This window comes from Stylophora pistillata, chromosome 10 (assembly GCF_964205215.1).
Source record: "Stylophora pistillata chromosome 10, jaStyPist1.2, whole genome shotgun sequence".
Taxonomy (NCBI): Eukaryota; Metazoa; Cnidaria; class Anthozoa; order Scleractinia; family Pocilloporidae; genus Stylophora; species Stylophora pistillata.
The window spans coordinates 9,359,781-9,383,069 of NC_142528.1; the positions used below are offsets into that span (position 1 = coordinate 9,359,781).

Sequence of the window (23,289 nt, forward strand, 5' to 3'; positions counted from 1 at the left end):
TCGAACAAAAATCCTCTCTTATGAATCGTCGTGGTAAAATGATGATAAAGTGCGGACAGAAGAGAATAATGAGAAAAAACTACGTTTTCACACTAGTGGATGGCTGCCGTTAATGATCAACATGCCCGTGCGTCATGGTAGTTCAGTTGGATTTTGCCCTAATAGTTTGTCACTTTCGAATTTTCCAATATTGATAAAATTTACCAAGGAAAAGCAATAGAAATCAGCAGGGAATGAGGAAAATTGGATGGCAGTCTTTGGAGTACAAAACTGCTCAAAAAGTTTATGCTTTGAACTCTCACGATGTGTTTACTAAGTTGAGTGACCTGTGTGAGCCCGTTCTCATTAAAAATTAAAAAATAAATAAATAAATAAATTAATGAGCGAAACAAAAGAAAGAAGAAAGAAAATCGCGATAAGGCTCCAGAGGAATTAGAAACAAAAACGCATCGATGAGCTTCCAAACTGGTAATGGACATGAATTCAGTTGAGAAAATTGATAACAAATCATTAAGATTCTGACCACAAAAGTTAACACAATGGGGAGCCGAAGGTTTCATTTTTTACATCACATAGAGCTCATTAGCAATTGTAAGCTGCACTGTTCTGAGGGTGTGCAGTTTGCAAAGAAAACGACGACTCCTTCCTTCAAATGAAATAAATAATTGTAAGGATGAAAAACAAACACATCGTATTACAGTTGAGTAGAAACTGGTCAAAAGGGGTTTTTTTCCCTTGATTCATAAGCTTAGGAAAGTTCCATTCCATCTGACCTCTTCGTCGTCTTTCAAAACGAAATGAAAATCTCATTACTTCCGTGGGACTTTCCCTTTATTTTCAAAAATACAAAAAAAGCTATCATCAGCATTTCTTGCACCCGTTTTTAGCTGACAAGAGTCACACAAAGACCTCTTCGTCGTGGTACAAAACGAAATAAAAACCTCTATACTTCCGTGGGACTTTCCTTTTATTTTCAAAAGTACAAAAAGCTTTTGTCGACAGTTCTTGCACTGACCATCTTACGCTGACACGAGTCACACAAAGACGACGTTTGTTATTTCACCTTGTCCGGCTTGATCGTTAATAAGTAATATCCTTATAGTTATCGAAAAATGGAATGATTACCGATTTTACTGGCAAAATTCTGAGAATTGAAGTTGTGTGTAATATCTTTAATTCACCACTGGTAAAACTGTCTTCCCTTTTGTAAATGAGATCTGTTTCATAATTTATTATTTTCCTCACGCTTGTGCTAAGCCCGGGTTGACTGTATTCATAAACACTTATGACAGAAAAGAAAAGAAAACCGTGTAGAAACATGCATGGCTTTCCTTTTGAAGTTGCAAGAGCGATGAACTGAAAAAAGCAAATGGTTGTTGAAGAAAGTGTTATGACACTGTTGAGCTTTTAAGGGGAGACAAAAATACAAAATTAAAACGTTTACAGAGGATTAGTTGCCAGTTATTTGGGTTAGCTACTTGTTGAAGGATATCAATTGCATCGGATTAAATGTAACATAACTGGGCAGTTTTCACTTTCTCTATAACAGAGAGAAAATATTGATGTCTGCTAACTGTCGCCTCGAATCGTACTTCCGATTGTGCGAGTAAGACCCAGAAAGAGTCAGTCTGAGAGAAGACAACTGCGATGTTTGTTAAAGAAAGCTGGCAAAGGAAACTTCCAACTCTCGTTGCTAGAACCACTTCTATTTTTAACGATGAGTTACTGAGTGATGTGAAATTTGTCGTTCCAGAATCGCTTGGTGAAAGCAAAAGTAAAAAGGTGATCCCAGCTCACAAGTTTGTTCTTGCCATCAGTAGTCCTGTGTTCTTTGCCATGTTGCATGGTCAAATGGCGCGGGAGACTAAAGACTCTATTGAACTGCCCGACTGTGAGTACGAGAGTCTGTTGGAGCTGTTCCGTTTCTTGTACAGCGACAAAGTCAATTTAAGCGGGAATAATGTGATGCAAGTGTTGTACTTGGCGAATAAATACATGGTGCCTTCACTCGCTGAGAAATGTTCAGAATATCTCTGCGACAACTTGACGGCGTGCAACGTGTTTTGTATCCTGACGCATGCTCAGAAATTTAGCAATCAATCTTTAGAAGATCGATGCTGGGAAGTAATTGAGCGGCATACAAACGAAGCTCTTACGTCAGACGAATTTGTTACAGTTGAGCGATCTGTAGTTGAATCTGTTGTGAAGAAGGAAGTGTTAAATGTGAAGGAGGTGGAACTGTTCAAGGCTGTTAATCGCTGGGCTACAAAAGAATGTGAAAAGAAAAGTCCGATGGCCCTCTCTAATGGAGAACAAAAGAGACAAATTCTTGGAGATGAGATCGTTAAAGCAATACGGTTTCCACTGATGTCAGAGATGTTTATGTCTGTTGTGCTTGATTCTCAAATCCTTACTCTTTCTGAGGTTGAACACATGATCAAACATTACAGCGGGGATCTTCAGTTACCTTTGCCATTTATGGAAAGCGCAAGGGGTAAAACTGATCATTTCCGTTGTAACCGATTTCAAAAGTTCAATCCTCCGTGCAGTGGAGGCGGTGGTGGGTATTACAGTGTTACAGCCACAACCGCCGGTGGTTCTTGGTCTTACAATGGTGCGACGGCTGACAGCATCAATTTTACGGTCAACAAGCCAATCACCTTACACGGAATTCAGCACTTTGGTTCTAAAGGTGGTGATTACATTGTTTCCACTAATATTAAAGATACCACCCGCGACTCTTGTCTTGGAAAAGAATCAGGAACTTACACCGCAGAAAAGGAAGTTAAAAACAATTATTATGGCTTTGATGTATTGTTTGACCGTCCAATTTCGTTGGAAGCAAACAAACAATACACTTTAGTATCTGCTATCGAGGGTCCTTTATCATGGTATGGAGCGGAAGGACAAATGTCCGCTGAATCAGGAGGGGTACAATTCAGTTTCAGTGACTCAGACGATGATTCTAATGGCACCTTAGTAACAATCGGCCAGTTTCCAGTCTTCATCTTCAGCTAATTTCTGAGCACACTACTAAGTAGTTTCTCTTTTTATTTTTTTAGTTTCAATGAGTTCTTTCATGTCAAAAGGGTTTGAAGACACGTTTTTTACGGTTAAAAGTAGTCGAAAGAAAGTCATAGGCAATCACCACCTTGAAATTAAAAACTAAATGCATTTCAAACTTATCATGACCGGTCATTTTTCTTAGTTTTAGATTAATGTAACTTTTTTTGCTTTAAAACGCACCAAATGGTCGTTTGATTCTGGTCCGTTTGATTAACGTCATCAGAAAACTATTAATAAAGTTGATTGTAAGCCATGTGAAGTGAGCGATGTCTTGTTGATCGTTCAAATTCGAGTTAGTTCAGTACGCAAGTCGGCGCTTGATGACCACGAGCACTGACTTTCAAGACTAGATAAAGCATTTATTCAAGTTGTTAACGCAGGCAGGCAACCTTCCAGGTTTTTCTCAGGCCTCGTGAAGTTACTCATTAGATATCAGCGGTAATTGTTGTAATTTGCAATGGTCGATCTGAACTTGATTAAAGCGCATGCTCGCTGGTTTACTCTAGTTTGAGCACTCTGGCATGGCTTAGACGATACCACAAAGGTTGGGTCGTTTGGGGTGACCATATTGGTTCTCCTCCATCCTAGCATTAGCACTGCACTGATGAGGCCCAGAAGGCCGAAACAGTACTGTCTGCAGTTAGTTATATCGTGGGAAACTTGTTAATCCTGAATAATGGAATTCTTAACCTTAATTTCCCAAATATGCTTATTGACAGTCATGTAAATAAATTTAGCTTTATTTTGTTTTTTTGTGTTGTCTCGAGTTATTTAGTGAGTTTTTGAAACAGTCGATTCCCTTATCCGCCCCCTCTCCGCCGACGCTTGAAGTGACCGACTTACTTAATTTTTTTGCCATCTTTACGACGCGTTCCTACCTCTCTATAGACACATTTAATTCGTATCATTAACAAAGCCTTGAGGCTTTACTAAAGGAGAAGCCTCAAGGCTACTTAGAATTATTCAAGGAATATTTAACCCGCTTTCAAATGCGGCTGAGACAAAAGGTATCCAGTTAGTCATGTCATTACTAGAGGAGAATCTGTGGAACCTTTTGTAAAGCGACGACATCTTAAAGATATCTTAAAGTACTTGCTCCTCCTTTTACACTTATGATTCATTTGTTAGCTTCCGACCGCGATGTATTTTAGAAAGAGAGGTATAATCGTATATCTTGCGATGTGGTCACTTCGGATGTAGATCGCGAAGTTTCGAATGCTAGTCTTCTTTAGGCGATGAGGTCGATTAAGAACGCGTCAGCTATAGACTGTTGTGCTCAGCTGTGATTGGATGGAAGTCCACGTATATGATTGGTACAACTTCGGATAATTCCCTCGGCGGACCGCTGCTGCACGGCTCTCCTGCTGTTGTGTCTTTCAATCGTTGGCATCCAGGCTTCTTGGATTTCTATTCCACTATTCCTGTTGAAGTTGTTAGTTGAGTGTGAAGTCTTGTGCGGATTGTTACTAGACGTTTTGCATGTTCGTAAAGACACTTTACAAAACTGCGTTTAACTGATTGCAGATGGTGTGATTCATCCGTTAGGTATTGGTCAGTGTGCGTCGGCTTCCTGCATTTACACGCCGGTGGTTAGGCGTCCATCAGGTTCTCTTGAAACTACGGTGTCAAGGAAGGTTAGTTTGTTGTTGCTTTCTGTCTCCATGGTGAATCGAATGGAAGGTTGTTAGTAGTTTTGATGCTGTAGGAAGCTTTCTACGCTCTCGCGGGCAGAGATGGCGAAGGTTTCGTAGTGTTTCCAGAGCCTAGGTTTGTGGGGTAATAATGTCATTGATAGTTCTTCAAAATTCTCCTTGTAGAAATAAGCAATAACAGTGGAAACCAGACGCCCCATAACTGCGCCTTCTGTTTGTTTGTAAATTGATCCGTTGTACTGGTAGCTTGTAGATCTCGATACGAAGTTCAGGAGGTCTGCTGTCTGACTAGGTGTTAGTGCCGCGTGGCTAGGTAGATTCGGATCGTTGTCCAGTTTCTGTAGAGCTGCTCATTCAGCTGCGTTGATTCTACGTCAAAAGACACCATGATCTCGCTTTTTTAAATCGTTGCGCCGCTGATAGCAAATACAATTTGTAGTGAGTTGGGCACCGTAAAATCTGAGCTACCTTTTCATAGGGATAGGATGGTAGGAAGGGAGCACTGGGGTCTGTTAGAAATCACAAACCGTATACAAAATCATCCAAAACCGCCAAAGCGCCAAAAAAAAAAGTACGATCCGATACAGTGGTGACCAGTGAGCGAAATGAGGTTTCGCGGGTGCTCGAGAGCAGTGGAGGCGCTTAATTGCCGCCCAGATCGAAGGGAGATAAGAGAAACTGAAACCGAAAGAGGAAAAACCGAAAGTAACATCGGATACGAAATCCGAAAACCGTTAGTATTTTTGACGAAAACCGAAAACCAAATGCTGAAAAACGGAAAATCCGCAAACCGCGATGAACACTCAAACCGATAAACCGAAGTTTTTTGGGCAGGCACAAAAACCGAAAAACCGATCCAAAAAATAGCCAAACCACAATATTGAGAATCCCAATATCCCCCTCTGTTGGCTAAAGTAGCGGACATATATCTCATGCGAGGTTGTTCACGCGTGATACAGTTGGTCTCAGAGGTACATCAGCTGTATGTATCTTTGGTAAACCGTAGATTCTAGGTTGCTAGTTGTGTCGTGGTCTGATCTTGTTGTCGACAGCCTCTGATAGATATCCGCTTCGTTTCAAGGTTTTCAGTTTCTCAGTGACACTCCAAAATAGACGTTCTGTCGGGTCTTTATTCGAGAGCTGCTAGTGATACAGTCCGTTTTCGAACAGGGAGGACATCTTGGTCGGATAGGTGTAGGGCGTCTAAGACTACAGTAGTACGTTCTTTGTCTGCTGGGAGAACCTTGATGGGCATTAAACTCTTGACGCGCAATTTTGTGTCTTCGGCCCGGCTCAGAGTTGAATAGTACTTGCTACTCACTTCCAAACTCAGTAACCAATCAGCGCGCGCAAAAAGCACTATTCACTTTGTGCAGTGTATGCTAGTTTTCTTTATTCTCATCACTTGTCTGCTTGATACTTATTTCCATATATATTGTAAGAAAGAATTCTGTCTTGGTCACTTGTGGGAGTTAATGAGTTAAGTTCTCTTGTGGCTCGAAAGATCGACTAGGACAACTCAAAAGAATTGAACTAACTTTAAGTTACACGGTAAGAGGAGATTAAGATCATCCAATCACAGCGCAGACCTACAAACAAACCATTCTCTTAGCTAACAAAAGGTCATTTGCCGGAAATCCCTCTTCATTGAATCGAGATCGCCTAGACTTGTATATAGTCATTTTTTGATGAAAGATTGATTGGGCCAGTCCATTGACAAAATTTTGTTTTACTCTAGAACAGTTTGATTACTGGCTTTCTTACCTCTGTTGTTTGCATAAGACATAGGCCTTTCGTCGGAGCGAATGACGAATGGATAATGCTCCAAGCGTCAGTTTTAGAAACTCTTTGTGACAATAGCCAGTTTACATTATCGACTCAGTTGACAAAACAAAATCATCTTGTTATACCTCCACCGTCGAAGCACCACAGTTTGGTGAGAGACTTACCCCCTTCATTTAGTTGTCCCATTCAGGTTGTTGAAGTGAGAATAATAAAAAAAGTGTCACGAAGAAAGTCATATTTTTTCAATTACGTTTGCCAGTCATAAAGTAATATCTTTTTGAATGAATTACGTTATATTTTTTCGATTGAATTTGTCAGAGTCATAAAGCTTCAATCTTCAGAATGTATCATTTAAAAAGGAAGCAACCGATTAAATGCATACGAACATAGATAACTGCACGCGCAAAGATCTGAAGAGCCTGGAAACAAGGAATCTTTTCTTCCGCGCGACAAGGGGGGAAAAAATGTCACGACGCGACGGCTTACTTGCCCATGTATCGAATACGATCTGTGAAGAGAAATGAACATAGAAATAGAAGTAGAACATAGCAATGGCTGATGAAGATAACTGGCAGACGAAACTCCCAACTGTAGTTGAGAGAACTGCATTTATGTTCAACACTGAATTATTGAGCGATGTAAAATTTGTTGTTCCAGTATCGAATGGCGAAGGTGAAAGAAAGAAGGTGATCCCGGCTCACAAGTTTGTGCTCGCAATCAGTAGTCCTGTGTTCTTTGCCATGTTCTATGGTCAAACGGCAGAGACTTAAGACTCTATTGACCTGCCTGACTGTGAGTAAGGAAGTAATGTGTAATAAGTAAGTAACAAATAATGTGTAATAAGTAATTACGGAGGTAGTTTATTCGCTAAGCAAGTGTTGTGCTTAGCGAAAAAATTCATAGTACCCTCGCTCGCTCAGAAATGTGCAGAATATCTGCGAGACAACCTGAGAGCATCCAACGTCTTTGGCATCCTTCCATACGCTCGGAAATTTAAAGATAAACACTTAGCAAATCGATGCTGGAACTTGATTGAGATGCATACAAAAGAGGCTGTGAAGTCAGACGTATTTGTTACAGTTAAGCGATCTCTGGTTAAATCTGTTGTCAAAAGGAGAAAGTTAACGGTAAAGGAAGTGGACCTGTTCAAAGCTGCTGATCACTGGGCCACAAAAGAATGTGAAAGGCAAGGAGTAACTCAAACATTCTTTTAGGCACAAAAATGTTAACATTTGATTTGGAAAAGGTTGTTTGTACCCTTCTCCCGTTCGAGACCCTCTCCTCAATCCAGTTTCACATTCAGCATTCAGGACTGATGATGGATGCAAAAAGATGATAAAAACGTAATACGTCAGAAATTCTGTTATATTTTTCATTTCGACTAAATAGTCAGATTCATCTAACAACAATGTTATTGAGACCTTCGGAATATATCAGAATGAAACCGTTTGTTTATCATAACTTCGTGGTCAAAGATTTGGAGAGCCTGGAAATGAGGAATTTATTCTTTCGTAACTTGTGTGACAAGAACTGTTTCCCTACACAGGAAAAGTCCATAGAATTCAAAAGGGTTTAATTTGTGAAGAGAACTGAGAACAAACGTAAGAATGGCTGCTGAAGATGATTGGCAAACGAAACTTCCCACTGTCATCGAAAGAACTGCGTTCATTTTTAACAACGAGTTACTGAGTGATGTGAAGTTTGTCGTTCCAGTGTCGACTGGTGAAAGCGAAAGTAAGAAGGTGATTCCAGCTCACAAGTTTGTTCTCGCAATCAGTAGTCCTGTGTTCTTCGCCATGTTCTATGGTCAAATGGCGGAAACTAAAGACTCTATTGAACTGCCCGACTGTGAGTACGAGAGTCTGTTGGAGCTGTTTCGTTTCTTGTACAGCGACAAAGTGAATTTAAGCGGAAGTAATGTAATGCAAGTGTTGTACTTAGCGAACAAATACATGCTGCCTTCGCTAACCGAGAAATGCACAGGGTATCTTCGTGGCAACCTGAAGGCCTCGAACGTGTTTTGTATTTTGCCGTACGCTCAGAAATTTGAAGATAAAGATTTGGAAGATCGATGTTGGAAAGTAATTGAGAAGCAGACCCAAGAAGCGATGACGTCAGACGAATTTCTTTCCGCTGAGCGATCTGTTGTAGAATCTGTTGTGAAAAAAGAAGTGTTGAATGTAGAGGAAGTGGAACTGTTTAAAGCTGTTGATCGCTGGGCCACAAAAGAATGCGAAAGACAAGGGGTTACTTCCTATGGAGGGACAAAGAGACGACTTCTTGGAGAAGATATTGTGAAAGGAATACGTTTTCCTTTGATACCACAGAAGGATTTTGCATCTGTCGTATTCGATTCTCGAATCCTAAATTTTGAAGAGGTCGGCGATATGATAAAACACTACAATGGTGTTTTAGCTACTCCTTTACCATTCTTACAAGCCTGTAGAATTGATTCCACTACGTACCAGTGCTGCAGATTTCAAACGTTTTGTGCGCCAGCGAGTTACTGGAATTACACTGGGAATGCTGATTGTATCATTCTTACTGTCGAGAAGCCTGTTAAGGTTTACGGAGTTCAGCATTTTGGCTCCGAAGGCAGGAAGTATACAGTTACAACAGACATTATTGATCCCATAGACAACACTTCGCTTGTGAGTCGAGCAGGAATTTATGCTTCAGAAAAAAGCGATACCCATGGTTATTACGGCTTTGATGTAATGTTCGATCGTCCTGTTAATTTGAAAGCAAATAAAGAATACAAGCTAAAGTCGCTCATCGAGGGCCCTAAATCGTGGTACGGTGAAGATGGGCGAACATTAGTGGAGTGCCAGGGAGTGCGATTTACGTTTCGGAAAATTAACATTACTTATAATGGGACTAACGAAGTAAGAGGACAATTTCCCGGAATCTTTTTTTCAGTTTTCAAGTAGAGATTCCAAGGTTACCCGAACCGTTCCTATTAATGTAGAGCCCAGTGAAGGTCTAATAGGTCAGGTAGTATTGGATCAATCTTCTTGGATGACCAAGTGTACGCCTGTGAACTTTTTGACAAACACTGATCATGACTGATAAATACTACAAGTGAAATAGCTAAGTGGACTCAATCAAAGCTTACCCAGAACACTTGTTACATGGGATCCTCAAGAGTCAGTTAGAGAACCCAGTTGTGTATATAGAGAATAATAAGTTTGATCAGTGCAGAAGAAGTTTCTGGTGGCTAAATGTTGTTTTATTCAAATAAATATTTTGTATGTTTTCTCTTGCTTGTAAATGTAAACGGTCAAATTAAAAATATAGCCCCAGAAATACTGCTTACCTTTTGAAGTTGTCAGAGCTATGAACTGAAAGAGGCAAAAGAGGAAATGAAATACAAAAAATAAGTTTTCAGAATATAAATTGTCAGATATTTGGGGCGGTTACTTGTAGAAGAACATGAATTGCATTGTCACGTGAAACATTACTGGGCAGTTTTCTCTTTCTCTTTCTCTTCCTCTTTCTCAGATCAAGAGAAAAACTTGTTTTCTTCGAAGACCTGCAAAGAGTACTGAGAGCAGACCATCGCAATGTCTATTGAAGGAAGCTGGAAAACGAAGCTTCCAACTCTCGTAGAAAAAAACACTGCATTTTACCTCATGGTATGATACACATTTATGTTGGAACGTCCTCTCGCTAACATAAATGTTTAAATGGATTATTATTATTTCTAGATCATTTTTTACTATGTGTAGATAAAATGACTTGTTTTCTTTGTGGTTGCGGGCAAAATTCTTTCGCGTTTATGGCCAGAAAAGCAACTCAGCATTGTCTCCGGAATTTCTGAATCATTTAAAGGTGCAAAAGATACTTCTGGTAACTGATGTTTTTTAAGTTACTTGTCTAATGCGTCAAAGCCTTACAGTGTTGGATTAGTCAGGAGACAAGACAAACAAAGATATCTCGTTATGCAAAATTAGTCTTCTGAAGTAAGTGTTGCCTTAGGCATCACAAGGAAAGTCGCTGAAGGAAATGGTCGTAGTAGGAATACCTAAATTGTTAACTACAAAATCAACTGGTATACTGTCCTCAAATCAGGTATCTTATCTCCATTATTTTATCTATGCCAATCTTAAAAGTGTTCTTCAAAACTCTCGTCCTCTTCCTTTTCACAGATTATTTAGGTCACAAACTCGCTTGCAAATTCGTCTTTTTTGGTGATCGGGTGTAACGCATGGGCGCGTCGGGATATGACACTTAACAGCTTGTCGGCGCGGAGAAACCACTTTGTCAAGAAAAAAATAAACAGTAGCAAATTTACTTTTTCGTTGTTTTATCCTGACGCGCACAGCTGCTTTTTTGATCAAATAATACTTGACAAGACCAAAGGACTCTTTAAGGATTACTTAGTTAAGAACCATTTGTTTAACAAGTGCTTCATTAGCTTTTAAAGTTTCTTTTGTCTTAGGGAGAACAATTGCGGACTCGTGGTGATGATAGCCGTTTGCGATATCAAGTATATGATGGCTTGCAAGTAGCACAAGCAGGCCTTTATCACTAGCGCTTCGGCACAAACTTTTCTGCACCCAACGCGAGCCGGCGAGAACTCTGCAAGGGAGGGGGGGGAGTGTCTTGGACTGTGTTTGCGTTAGATCAACAATACAACTCGCCGGTTTGTGTCAAAATAACAGGACCTGTCATTTTTCACCAATCAAAATGTGTTTCTTCGACAAGGACCACGTATCTGTCATCCAATCGTTGCTCCAACTTGTTTACATGTAATAGAGCGTCGAAAGAATGGCAATGACTGCGGAAGAGAGCTGGCAGACGAAACTTTCAAGTATTGTTGATCGAACCGCGTTTATTTTCAACAATGAGTTACTGAGCGATGTAAAATTTGTTCTCTCATTTTCGTCTAGTGAAATTGAATTACGTACAAAGGTGATCCCAGCTCACAAGTTTGTGCTCGCAATCAGTAGTCCTGTGTTCTTTGCCATGTTCTATGGTCGAATGGCGGAGACAAAAGACTCTATTGAACTGACTGACTGCGAGTACGAGAGTCTGTTAGAGTTGTTTCGTTTCTTGTATAGCGACAAAGTAAATTTGAACGGAAATAATGTGATGCAAGTACTGTACTTAGCTAACAAAATACATGGTGCCTTCACTCGCCGAAAAATGCGCAGAATATCTTCGAGACAATTTGAAAGCATCAAACGCATTCAGCATTCTGACGCTCGCTCATAAATTTGAAGATCAAAATTTGGAAGATGGATGCTGGGAAGTGATTGAGAAGCAGACAGAAAAAGCTGTGAAAGTAGATGAATTAGTTACAGTTGATCAATCTGTAGTTGAATCTGTTGTTAAGAAAGAAGTGTTGAATGTGACGGAAGTGGAACTATTCAAAGCTGTTGATCGCTGAGCCACGAAAGAATGTGAACGACAGGGAATAACTATTGATGGAGAGAGCAAAAGAAGAGTTCTTGGTGAGATTATTCAAGCAATACGGTTTCCATTGATGTCACAAAAGGAGTTTGAGTCAGTCGCGCTTGATTCTAATATTCTTACCATCGATGAGGTACGCGACATGATGAATCATTTTAAAGGCGCCTTAAAGTCGCCTTTGCCATTTAAGGAAACCGCCAGGATCCATTTCCGATGTAACCGATTTCCAAAATTCAATGTTCTGGCCGGAAGTGGCTGGTAGTACAGTGGAGCTTACAGTGTAAATTTTACCATCAACAAACCTATAAAGCTTTTTGGAGTGAAACTGTAACGTACGCACTGGTAACATCACTCAATGGCTATCCGAACCATATACGTTTATTTCTCGACCAATGGTTTCTATAACAAAATTAAATTACACTAAATCCAACCACCGAAAATGAATGACATAAACAAAATAATAAACGATATAAACGCGGCGAAATGAAAACATAAACACAACTCACCGTTTGGATCATGAAAGAACGCGAGACGCAGCTTAAGGACAAACAACACCAAACTACGTAACATAAAGAAGCTTCACCCACGAACACTACAATATATATGTTGACGGGAGGGGGCTGAACCCCACCACGTGAACGGACCGCTGGCCCCAAATTCGTTGTAACAGAAACAGTTTGGCTCAGAAGATGGCGAGTATACTGTTTCTACTGAAGTCAAAGATACAGACCACAACTCTTGTCTTGAAAAAAAGTATCGAGAAGTTACACTTCAGTGAAGGACGATACGGACATCTACTATGGCTTTGACGTCATGTTTAATCGTCCAGTTTGTTTGGAGGCAAGTAAACTAACTGTACACGTTGGTGTCGTTTGTAAAGGGTCCTGTCTCATGGTACGGAGAAGAAGGACAAGCATCCGTTGAATCCGGAGGAGTGCAGTTAACCTTCAGCTCAGTGACCTCAAGCCAATTCCCAGCTTTCATTTACAGCTAACCGTTGTTTCCAGCACATAACAGTGTCACCATTTACGGACCAGTCAAAATTTGTCGCCAGGGGGGAAGGAGGGAGTCGGTGAAAGGATTATGGTGGGTGTTTTCACTGTCCACTCAGAAATTTGGCAATGTGCCATGTGAACAGGATGGTATCCTAGTGGTTTTAAGATATTAGGGAGCTTAAACAACCACGACAAAAGGGACGACGACGACGACAAGTAATCGCGGAGGGTCTGCAACGAGGACGTCGTTTTTAGCGGGAAAATGAAACTTAAGCAGTGAAGTTGCTCAAGGACGACGACGTCTAAAATCTTGTTTATTCTCGCTTCGTCAGTTTAAGAAATGACATCGTTCAGAGACGTCCAAAACCTTCTTCTTCTCACTCATGGATCAAATTTCCACCTATATATCGAAAGTTCGAGAGTAGGTTATTCAATTCTTGAACATCAACAGTCCAAGGAATTATTAAGCTTTAGCTTCATTTACAATAATTTACGCGTCGCAAAAGTTTAAAATATTAAATTTTACGCAAGTTATTTGAGATTTAAATTCAGGTCTAAGTGTTGCTGATATAAACAAACCTATTTTGCACAAGGTTTGCCTGATTTTCAACATGCTTTAGTCTGATATGTTCTACCTTTGATGCTCCTTCCTTTGGCGAGCAAACGACGGAAGTCTGTCAAATTTAATCAATGCTAGCTAGCGATCGGCACAGATAGCAAACGTCGCGCTTCACCCAAGAATACTATTTTTTCCCGTGTGATTTTGTCGGAATAATTTGTATGGCTGTAAATCTATATCAAAAATTTTGAAAATAGATTCCGAAAACCTGACAGGTATTGAAGCTCATGTTAACACACCGATCTGAATAATTCTTTGTTGTTTAAAGCGTCTCGATTGAAGAACAGCAACACGCATTTCCATACTCAGCTTTTGACCGAACGCAGAGGTGTATTGCACTGCCATTTAAAACTTTTCATTCAATAAAAATTATAAACAGTACTCTTTCATAAAATATACTCAAATAAACTTAAACCTTACGTGGTCGCTTTCACCGTTTGACTTGACATCTGTTGTGCGGAGGAAGGAATTTGAGTTAGTGGGTTTTCGAATTTTATTTGTTTAGAAAACTAAATAGGAAGGTTTAAATCAACCGAAGAAGTGAATACAAACTCCAACCGGCCATAGACTGTCAAAAAACTGACGATAAACCCGCAACTTTTGTGAGAAAAACTGCTTTGAAGTTCGGAAGTTCGCGACGACGTGAGACAGGTCCTCCTCAAGTCGTCGACGTCGAGACGACGACGGAATTCTTGGTTTGCGCTTGCGCAGTGACGTTCTTGCTACTTCCGGTCGTCGTCCTCCGTTCGTCGTCGTGGTTGCTTAAGCTCCCTATTGGATACCTGTGATGAACAATATAATTCACCAATGAGAAAATTACACCTTGATATTCAGAACCAAATGAATCGCGAACCGTAAATAGTTTGCACAAACGTGAAGCTGTTCAATAACAATCAATTTTTGTGAGATGGAGCAATTTTCGAAAGTAATTCATGATTACTTTGATTTTGCCTCGCGACACTTTTAAACTTCGTCCAGAAAGTTGGCGCTACTCTCGGCCAATAGAACTCAAAACTGAAAGCGACTTGGCCTCTTGTGGCACTGTGCCACCATCCCACGCAGCAAACAGTGAGCTGTTCGTAAATATTTTCCCCACGCATTGCAAAAGTATCTGATGAATAATAAACACAATAGCCTCCATTTAGAGCGAAATTATACTCTTCTATTTGTTCTAGGGCATTAACCGTTCCTGGAAGCTCACAGTTTTCCTCGAGTTTCACTCTCAGCCAGTTTTCGGAAAACTGTTTGCTTCTCAGAGCAGACAATCCCTCGATAATGTCCGCTGACAAGTATTCCTGCATATTTTCTCACCAAATGGAGGCTATTGTTTATTTATCGATGATGTAATGTTGCGTGACATGAAGTATTTCCATCCAATCACACTGCATAAGCGGCTAATGTGAACATTGTTTACATCGTTACATCAAAGAAAATCCTACTAGAAAGGCTAAACCTGATCGGAAAGTGACGATGGCTGTTTCTGAAGAAAACTGGCAGACAAAACTATCAACTGTCGCACAGAGAACTACGTTTATTTTCAACAACGAGTTATTAAGCGATGTGAAGTTTGTTGTTCCCGTGTCGACAGAGCAAGACGGAATTAAAACGGTGATCCCGGCTCACAAGTTTGTTCTCGCAATCAGTAGTCCTGTGTTCTTTGCCATGTTCTATGGTCAAATGGCGGAGACTAAAGACTCTATTGAACTGCCTGACTGTGAGTGCGAGAGTCTGTTGGAGTTGTTTCGTTTCTTGTACGGTGACCTAGTGAATTTAAGTGGAAATAATGTGATGCAAGTGTTGTACTTAGCGAATAAATACATGGTGCCTTCACTCGCCAAGAAATGTGCAGAATATCTTCGAGACAATTTGACAGCGTCCAATGTGTTATGTATTCTGCCCCAAGCTCAAAAATTTGAAGATAAAGATTTGGAAGATCGATGCTGGAAAGTGATTGAGATACAGACCGAAGAAGCTGTGACGTCAGATGAATTTGTGACGGTTCAGCGATCTTTACTTGAATCTGTCGTGAAAAGAGAACTGCTCAATGTGAAAGAAGTGAAATTATTCAAGGCTGTTGATCGCTGGGCCACCAACGAATGCCAGCGAAAGGGGTTCCTCCCTGATGGACAGGCAAAGAGACGAATTCTAGGAGAGGAAATCGTAAAAGCAATACGGTTTCCACTAATGTCGCAAGAGGAGTTCGTTACAGTTGCGTTAAATTCTCACATCCTTAACACGCAAGAGGTTGAAGAACTGATGAAACAATTCTGCGAGGATACATCAACATCATCTGCTTCATTCTTACATGTTTCAAGAGCTCGATGCCTTAAGTATGTCCATCGGTGTAACAGATTTACAACGATTGTACCTCAATCTTATGACACCGGATGGGGGTACACTCGCGGTATGTCTGATAGTGTTTCGTTCTTTGTCAGTAAGCGCATAAATTTACAAGGAGTTCAGCATTTTGGGACAGAAGGAGGAAAATACACGGTGTTTACTAAAGTCAAGGATACCTCGGATGGCTCATCTCTCGCAAATCAGACTGGATTCTACTCAGCAGGGATGGACAAAACCAATCAATTTTATGGCTTTGACGTATTGTTTGACAAACCAGTTTGTTTAGAGCCGAATAAGATATACAAGTTAAAATCGTTTGTCACTGGCCCAAATTCGTGTTACGGGGACAAAGGGAAAGTCGTTATTGATTGCGAAGGAGTAAGATTCAACTTCCGTGACGGGGGTAACAATAACGGTACGTCTGTGAGACGGGGTCAGTTTCCTTCATTGATTTTTAGTAAAATATTTTAATCTTGCTTAAAAAGTAATCTCGCGAAATCTAGGAATATTTAGCCATGACAAGCAAGAGAAAAGTCAGTTTTACGTTATGATTGTGAATCCTTTCGAGCTAAGAGATAAAAAATTGCTGATAAGTTTTACCTAACCATAATTGCCTCAGACAAATAACAAAATAAATGGAATAATCCATTGACACAACAAAGTCGTAAAGTTTACCCCAATTTTTTTCTTTAAGAAAGATTCAATAAATTCAATGTAGGTAAAGTACTCATGGTCCTCACGCGCACGAGGAGGTAAACATTTACGGGATTCTGGCAATTGTGGTCAAATTTAATTTTAATTTAGTCCATTTTCACTGCATTAAGTTTTGCAGTGGGGAAGGACTAGAAAGGAACATAGGAACCATTCGTGCTAGTCCACCCTCCCACCCATCCCACCCCAGGGGAGGACATCCATCACACAGTAATCTCGTGTGTGGGAAATTAACGTCTCCTACCCTAACCCTGCAGGAGACGGGACCTCCACTTATTCGTCCCTATCCGAGAAGACTAGAATATCTAACCATTTCTTGATGTTATAGAAAGGTAGCAAACTCTTCTCAATGTTTTTAAGACCCTGAGTGTTGGTCCGGCCGGGGCTCGAACCCTCGACCTCCCGCACAACAGTCCAGCGCTCTATCCATTGAGCTAATCGCGAGGCAGTATCTTGCAAATGACAGTATCTTGCAAAAGCGGTTACTAAACCTCAAAACATTCCCAGTAAATGTTGTTCCCTGAAACATACTACAAACAAGGCTGTAGTGATCTCATGATAATAATTAATTCGTGTCCTGAATCGCGAGTCGAGCAGTAATCCAAGTCTTGACAAGTGTTTCCTTTCACCCACTCCCTCAGGCTTGTGTTTGTTGCTGCTACAGCTTTAAGTGATCTGGTCGATCGATATGACAACCAATGTGATATCAAACAAACAAACACACAAACCAACCAACAATTGAACAAACAGACAACTCCATTGATGACGGTTTTGCCTCGACTTGACCTCCCTTTTTGGTATAAAGGCCGCCAGATCCCAGAGAATCCGCTTCAATCCTAACTTTTCATGTGCGTGTTCATGTGAACTGGAGCAATTTTTTCTCCAAGTCAGACCAAATGTCCTTACCAGTTTCCAAGCAGTTTATTAGCATTTCAACTTTTCTTGAATCCAAGCTTCCCTCCTAAAATAAGAGAAAAGTTCCCAACATAAGTACAACAATTGAGAAATTGTGTTCTGGTATAGCCATTAGGTTTTCGTTTCAAAACTTATTAGTATCACAACTCATATCTGTAACCTTAAACACAGTTCTTTAGTTAAAATTGAATTAAGGTGGCTCTCGTACACTTTGCGACGACCTTTCAACTCAGGTTTTTTTTTTTTCAGTTGACGTAAAAAATATGAACAAAATTACTGATCTCTCACTAGGATGTTACAAAAAACAGGAACATAAAAATGCAACTTGAATTTCATCAATGGATCGTTAAGTGACTGAGCTCATAAGCGCTTTGATTTGGGAAAAGTCAGAGTGCAGCCTACCACCCCTTTTTCCTTTTAAAGACGGATAGGATTTAGTTTCTATTACCTTGAATACAAAGTCTATATAAACGATTAACCGAAATAACAAAAATAATAGTCACACAAGGAACACACCTGTCGAAGCCGATCCAAATCATCGCCAAAACTGGAGGTTGCCATCTCCATATAATAGTCACGGAAAGACTTTGTTTTCCCTTCGCTCTGTACAGGAAAATGGATAAATTTTCCCACTTGGCAAACGCAGTAATAATTTACATTTTAGTCCAAAACAAAGGACAAAATAATAAAATTGAAAAATTACACATTAACAACAAACAAAGGTAACTTCGCTTGCAGATGTGCCCTCTCTTAGACTTAGAGTATGTATTATAAAAGTATTAGATACACTAACTAAATGACAGATAAATGGTTTTACTCATTAACCTCATTCATGGTAGGTTCATTGTCTTCATTTTTCTCTGTAAATTTGATTGGAGCATCCTCCTTGAAAAAAGTACGAAATTGGAAAATGATTCATTAAAATCTACCAAAAGATTAGACCACAGACAGAGACAGACCAGACTGATCTACAGATGAAGCAGACAACTGGACATACGGACAGATAGGGGAAGAAACGCAAAAAAAATAGACTTATAGACCAACAGACTAACTTGACTGTTACAGACTGCTAGATCAGACACAGACAGGCCAGACTAACAGACAGATAGACCAGATTGTCTGACAAAGACCACAGTAAGACAAAGACGGACCAACAGACTGGCAGAGAGACACGAAAAAAAGACATTCAAGCCTGTCTCACAATCATGCTTTGTAATGCAATAATAAAATCCCTTAATTACTAGATTCATTTTAACCCCTTGTGTTTTTTTTTTTTCCTGTAAAATGCATGCAATGGTATATATACCATGTAGTATTATCAGAAACAAAAAGGAGAATAAAGAACAAAGACAATTATTTTTAAGGACCTCCGAGTTGTCTTGGGAAATATTTTCTTCTAATTTCTTGTCTAGTAGTTCCATTTCTTGGCAAATCTGTTGGTTAACCTGCATAACCTGTCTCCATAGGCCAATTTTGATGTACTGGTCAGGTGGAGCCAGGGATGGCTTTATTTTCACATCCTGTTCACAAAAAGAAGAAAAAACATCATATAAAGGAAAATATTCACAAAAATTAGAATTTAGAATTTAATTTATTCACCATGGGAATGGCAGGAGAAAGGAACAGAACTTTTGTCCCAACTGACACCTAACCCCTTTGTAACCCACCCATCCCACCCCAGGGGAGGACATCCATCACACAGTAATCTCGTGCATGGGAAATTAACATCTCCTACCCCTAACCCTGCAGGAGACGGGACCTCCATTTATTTGTCCCTATCCGAGAAGACAGTGCAGTTTAATGAAGAAGTGTTTATTAATGGTGAGCCTACTGTAACTGAGGTCAAAGTGTTGGAAAATTTTGCTCCAGAACCATGATTTTTATAACCACCATCTATTGGTACCCTCCCTGATAAGAAATTGTGACATTGACAAAGTTTTGTAATTCCAGAGAGCATTCTTACCCATTGAAATTACCTTTCACCCTCTACGCCCTACCATCAGTATGCATATTCTCTATACTGTTCTCTATACATTTCCTTGGGTGCTGACAAGGTGAATTTGTTTAACAATCAAGAGCTACTTTAGTTGACATGGTGATCATTTCCGTTAATTCTCTTGAGTTGAATAATTTATGATTCAGGAATGATATAGCAGGGAGAACTTTGACACTAGACATTCTTTGGGCTAAAGTGTGCCTAAAAATTACTTATCCCAACAATCTAATATTAATTCAGATTCTGTGATACATCATTTGCGTGATGTTTTTAAATAACAAAAATTGATATTTAATCAATGACTGAACCTTGAGGAAGACATCCATCGTAATATCCTTCATATAACTTCTCCCTGTAAGTAATGCAGAATGCAGGGGTTTCATTAACATTTTCAGCAGGAGGGCTACTGGTTTTCACATTACTACATGTAGCAAGAGATGACAGTTGGACTTGCATGTACATGTAGGTACAATATATGTTGATCCCCTTAAAAAAAGCTTTTAGTTTGCACCATGCCCATTTATCTAGTTTTTCAACTCAGATTAAGAGAGAGAAATCACAGTACAAAGTTGTGGTACATGTTTTTCAAAATCAACCAGCAATAAGGGCAAATAAAACTTATTACTTGTTGTCTTGAATCAAAGTTATTTAACCAATCATTTCTATCCTTGCAGCAGCAAATTTCAACTAAGTCGCAGTACAGTTGAACACAGAGATTACTCTCATGATCTAGCTGTCTAATTCACCATTATTAGTTATGAATACATGAAGTTACTGTTGGGTTATGTGTATATTAAGCAAAGTACCTTCATGAAGATTTTTGAATAAAAATGAAATTTTTTTTATCAATGCTAAGAGTTTGAAGGATTCCTCTGATATTTTATTCGCATATCTGTTGACAAAAAAGAAACAGGAAAAGAATAAAAGTTACAAGTTATTAAAAACAAGATTACACATTTTTAACACACTGTTTGTAGATTAAACTTAGACACATTTTCCCCTAAATAATAATATAACTCTCTAATTGTCATTTTACGTAAAAGATCTGAGTATTGACTGAGTGAACCAAAATTTATCATTTAGCAGTGAGCAAATGCAGGGGTTCTATTAATGTCTTGAGCAGGAGGGTAACTGGTTTTCACAGGTGGGAAAAAAATACATCAAACCAGGTGGGCAAAATTGTCCTTACAACTAGATAATTTGGATATATCAACAAAGTTGAGATGGTAAATTGGCCACCGTACAATTTGGTCAATTTGTCCAGTGGTCAATTTGCCTAGTGCCCGGCTCTTAATGAAACCCCTGCAAATGAGCAAGGTATTGAGAAAATACCCAAAGTATACCTCTGTTTCATTTCGAAGGGCAGTGCCTTGATTTCATCTGAGGGGTTCCATTCTGCAAATGATAAAAATAAAATATAATATTTACTTATTATGAATATCTAAAACCGGTTGCATCTCATAGTCCAAGGTTTGTTTTCTTGGGGTAATAAATGGAAAAATCTTGGACTTGTAAGATGTCAAAAAACTCTGCTTTACATTTCAAGGCTGGACTAAACATAACATTATATCAGGAAATGTTGTGTTAGAGTTGCTGCAATACAACAGCTTTTACAGATAAAAACATTTCATACAGTAGTGATCAGAGTGATGGCACCAAGCTATGACTCTTGCTACATTTTCACTTAAAACCCTTGGCTATTGCACCAAATACCAAACTTTCTGGCATACTAATGCAAAATGCACTATAAATGACACTCGTTTCAGAGCTTGGTGAGTTTTCAAGAACAGACCTAAATTTTATGACAACAAAAATTTCTGAAGCCTTTTATTCCCAAAAGTGATAAACATGTAACTTCTCCCTATGATATCCACACATTATTTAGTAAACAGGTAGTGAGAATACTCAGACTCATCAGGTAAATTTATTATCTTGATCAAACATCAAATTCCCATAACTACTTTACAAGGAAATGTGAAGCAGGTAGAGGGAGAATTAACAATCAGATCTTGGGAGTTAAAAGTTAAAGGCACCATGAGATTCCCCTTTCACCAAACAGTCTCCTATCCGCTTGATTTTTTTTATCTTTTAAATACGTATTTGTGCACGATCCTTGCAGTAAAGAGCACCATTTAAGCAATAGCGAAAATCAGACCTGAAAAAATTCAGGCCTGTACAGGATTCAAACCACTGACCTCTGGTTTGAATCCCGTACAGGCCTGAATTTTTTCATGTCTGATTTTCCCTATTGCTTAAATAGTGCTCTTTACTGCAAGGATTGTGCACAAATACATTTCTATAACTGCAGTTCAGATATAAATAAAATAAATAAAAAAAAACAGATAAATAATTTAGCAATGGACATTCCACTGGGTGGGTGGCTCTTTCACTGTGTTTGATTTATCATCTTATGGGTTTATGTTGGACTAATTTGATGACCTGCTCCCAGTTGGCTTGTTAGCTCAATTGGTAGAGCGCTGCACTAGTATCGCAGAGGTGAGTGGTTCAAATCCTGTACAGGCCTGAATTTTTTCAGGTCTGATTTTCCCTATTGCTTAAATAGTGCTCTTTACTGCAAGGATCGTGCAAAAATACGTTTCTATAACTGCAGTTCAGATATATGAATTTCATATATTCATTGTGTCTTTTTTGAATACATTGAGCAGGGATGTGGCACTTGATATACCTTCCTTAAGTGTTTCCAATACACCACCTTTTGATTCTACTTTTCTGTTAAAAATAAGAGAAATCAAAAACACAGTATTAAATGTTGTACTCAGCCCAAACTACCAACTGAATGTGATGATTAAATACATAATTAGAATGGTTTAAATTCCCTGCTAGACTAGAACTTTGATCCTTAGAATTGTCTAATGCATATTTAATTTTTAGACATTTCCGCACATTACACAGAAATGCAAATTGTACCATGTTGTTAGTTAGTTGTTGGTTTAAGGAAGCCAGTAGTAGTGGGGCATTTTGTTTCAGTTTAATCCTTCACAAGTTCAATTATCTTATGCATGCCAAATATTTGTAGATGCACCATGCATTATACTTGAGTCAATATTTACAGAGCTGCTGATTAAATAGACCATCATGCTTTTATTCTTCGTTCTGATCTTGTCCTGTACCGTGACATAACATGAACAGGTTGTGTGACAAGACTGATAAAGTTACCTATTTAAGCCAAGGATTATTTTCTGCTTAGCGCGGGAGGGCAGGGGCAGCCCCTCGTCCACACAGCTTTCGTAAGTGCCTCGTAATGCACTTCCTAGGTTAGTTCTGTCATTTATCGTCTAGATGAAGTGTCGTAGGTATTTACCTTTTCTTTGCGTTATAGAGACCACCGATCCCGAGGCAAGTGCAAATGCTTTGAATGGCCGATAAAATATCCGGTGAAACATCACTACAAAAATCACCTAGTTGAAAAAAATTGTACCAAAAGAACATAGTAAAACAATCTTATACTTAAGTATAATTTTGATAAAATGTGACGAGACGTGAAAAAAAGAAAGAAATGAAACTTGCTATATTGTGAATGTACTATAGTGGAAAATCTTGTAGGAAATTTTGTGCAATCATACCGAGCAAGTCTTCTTCCTCCTGATTGGAGTCCACGTCTTCCTGTTTCCTCTTTTTTTGTTTCTTTTCTTTTCGATTCTCGCGCTTCAAACCTTCGGTTTTCTCCATCTTTGATAGGAACAAAATGGCACGTGTGTATCGTAATGTGGCGCGTGTGTGAGAAATTTGAACCGCTGGCGAATAATCATACATTGGGGAGGGGAGGACGGTAGC

At 39.3% G+C, this 23,289-nt stretch overlaps 4 protein-coding genes and 1 pseudogene across 4 annotated transcripts; 4 read left to right on the plus strand and 1 right to left on the minus strand.

The window, feature by feature from the left end:
* The first annotated feature begins 1,324 nt into the window (after nucleotides 1-1,324).
* LOC111340321 (BTB/POZ domain-containing protein 6-like) lies at nucleotides 1,325-3,803 on the plus strand. The gene has a single exon (XM_022947149.2). The coding sequence runs from the start codon at nucleotides 1,648-1,650 to the stop codon at nucleotides 3,016-3,018; it is 1,371 nt and encodes a 456-aa protein (XP_022802884.2). The 5' UTR covers nucleotides 1,325-1,647; the 3' UTR covers nucleotides 3,019-3,803.
* A 3,548-nt stretch (nucleotides 3,804-7,351) lies between these two features.
* Nucleotides 7,352-9,809, plus strand: LOC111340315 (BTB/POZ domain-containing protein 6-B-like). Its single transcript, XM_022947143.2, has one exon. The coding sequence runs from the start codon at nucleotides 8,111-8,113 to the stop codon at nucleotides 9,431-9,433; it is 1,323 nt and encodes a 440-aa protein (XP_022802878.1). The 5' UTR covers nucleotides 7,352-8,110; the 3' UTR covers nucleotides 9,434-9,809.
* A 1,041-nt stretch (nucleotides 9,810-10,850) lies between these two features.
* LOC111340300 (BTB/POZ domain-containing protein 6-like) lies at nucleotides 10,851-13,956 on the plus strand (annotated as a pseudogene).
* On the plus strand, nucleotides 12,623-16,533 carry LOC111340326 (BTB/POZ domain-containing protein 6-B). Its single transcript, XM_088735716.1, has 2 exons — nucleotides 12,623-13,004; nucleotides 14,708-16,533. Exon 2 carries the CDS (start codon nucleotides 15,003-15,005, stop codon nucleotides 16,341-16,343), a length of 1,341 nt encoding a protein of 446 aa, XP_088591842.1. The 5' UTR covers nucleotides 12,623-13,004; nucleotides 14,708-15,002; the 3' UTR covers nucleotides 16,344-16,533.
* LOC111340317 (uncharacterized) lies at nucleotides 16,320-23,234 on the minus strand. The gene is made up of 10 exons (XM_022947145.2): nucleotides 23,079-23,234; nucleotides 22,817-22,913; nucleotides 22,181-22,224; nucleotides 20,838-20,889; nucleotides 20,301-20,386; nucleotides 19,803-19,846; nucleotides 18,866-19,018; nucleotides 18,324-18,383; nucleotides 18,015-18,101; nucleotides 16,320-17,544 (listed from the first exon to the last, which is right to left on the minus strand). The coding sequence occupies exons 1-10, from the start codon at nucleotides 23,182-23,184 to the stop codon at nucleotides 17,440-17,442; spliced, it is 834 nt and encodes a 277-aa protein (XP_022802880.2). The 5' UTR covers nucleotides 23,185-23,234; the 3' UTR covers nucleotides 16,320-17,439.
* Between the last annotated feature and the right edge of the window lie 55 nt (nucleotides 23,235-23,289).

Bases quoted from the DNA above. Each gene is read 5' to 3' on its own strand.
- LOC111340321 (XM_022947149.2), top strand. From the start codon at position 1,648: ATGTTTGTTAAAGAAAGCTGGCAAAGGAAACTTCCAACTCTCGTTGCT.
- LOC111340315 (XM_022947143.2), top strand. From the start codon at position 8,111: ATGGCTGCTGAAGATGATTGGCAAACGAAACTTCCCACTGTCATCGAA.
- LOC111340326 (XM_088735716.1), top strand. From the start codon at position 15,003: ATGGCTGTTTCTGAAGAAAACTGGCAGACAAAACTATCAACTGTCGCA.
- LOC111340317 (XM_022947145.2), bottom strand. From the start codon at position 23,184: ATGGAGAAAACCGAAGGTTTGAAGCGCGAGAATCGAAAAGAAAAGAAA. The intron at 20,890-22,180 runs GTATATCAAGTG...TATCATTTGCAG, and splicing joins ATTGGAAACACTTAAGGAAG to AATGGAACCCCTCAGATGAA. The intron at 18,384-18,865 runs GTCCTTAAAAAT...ACTTTTTTCAAG, and splicing joins TTTCCCAAGACAACTCGGAG to GAGGATGCTCCAATCAAATT.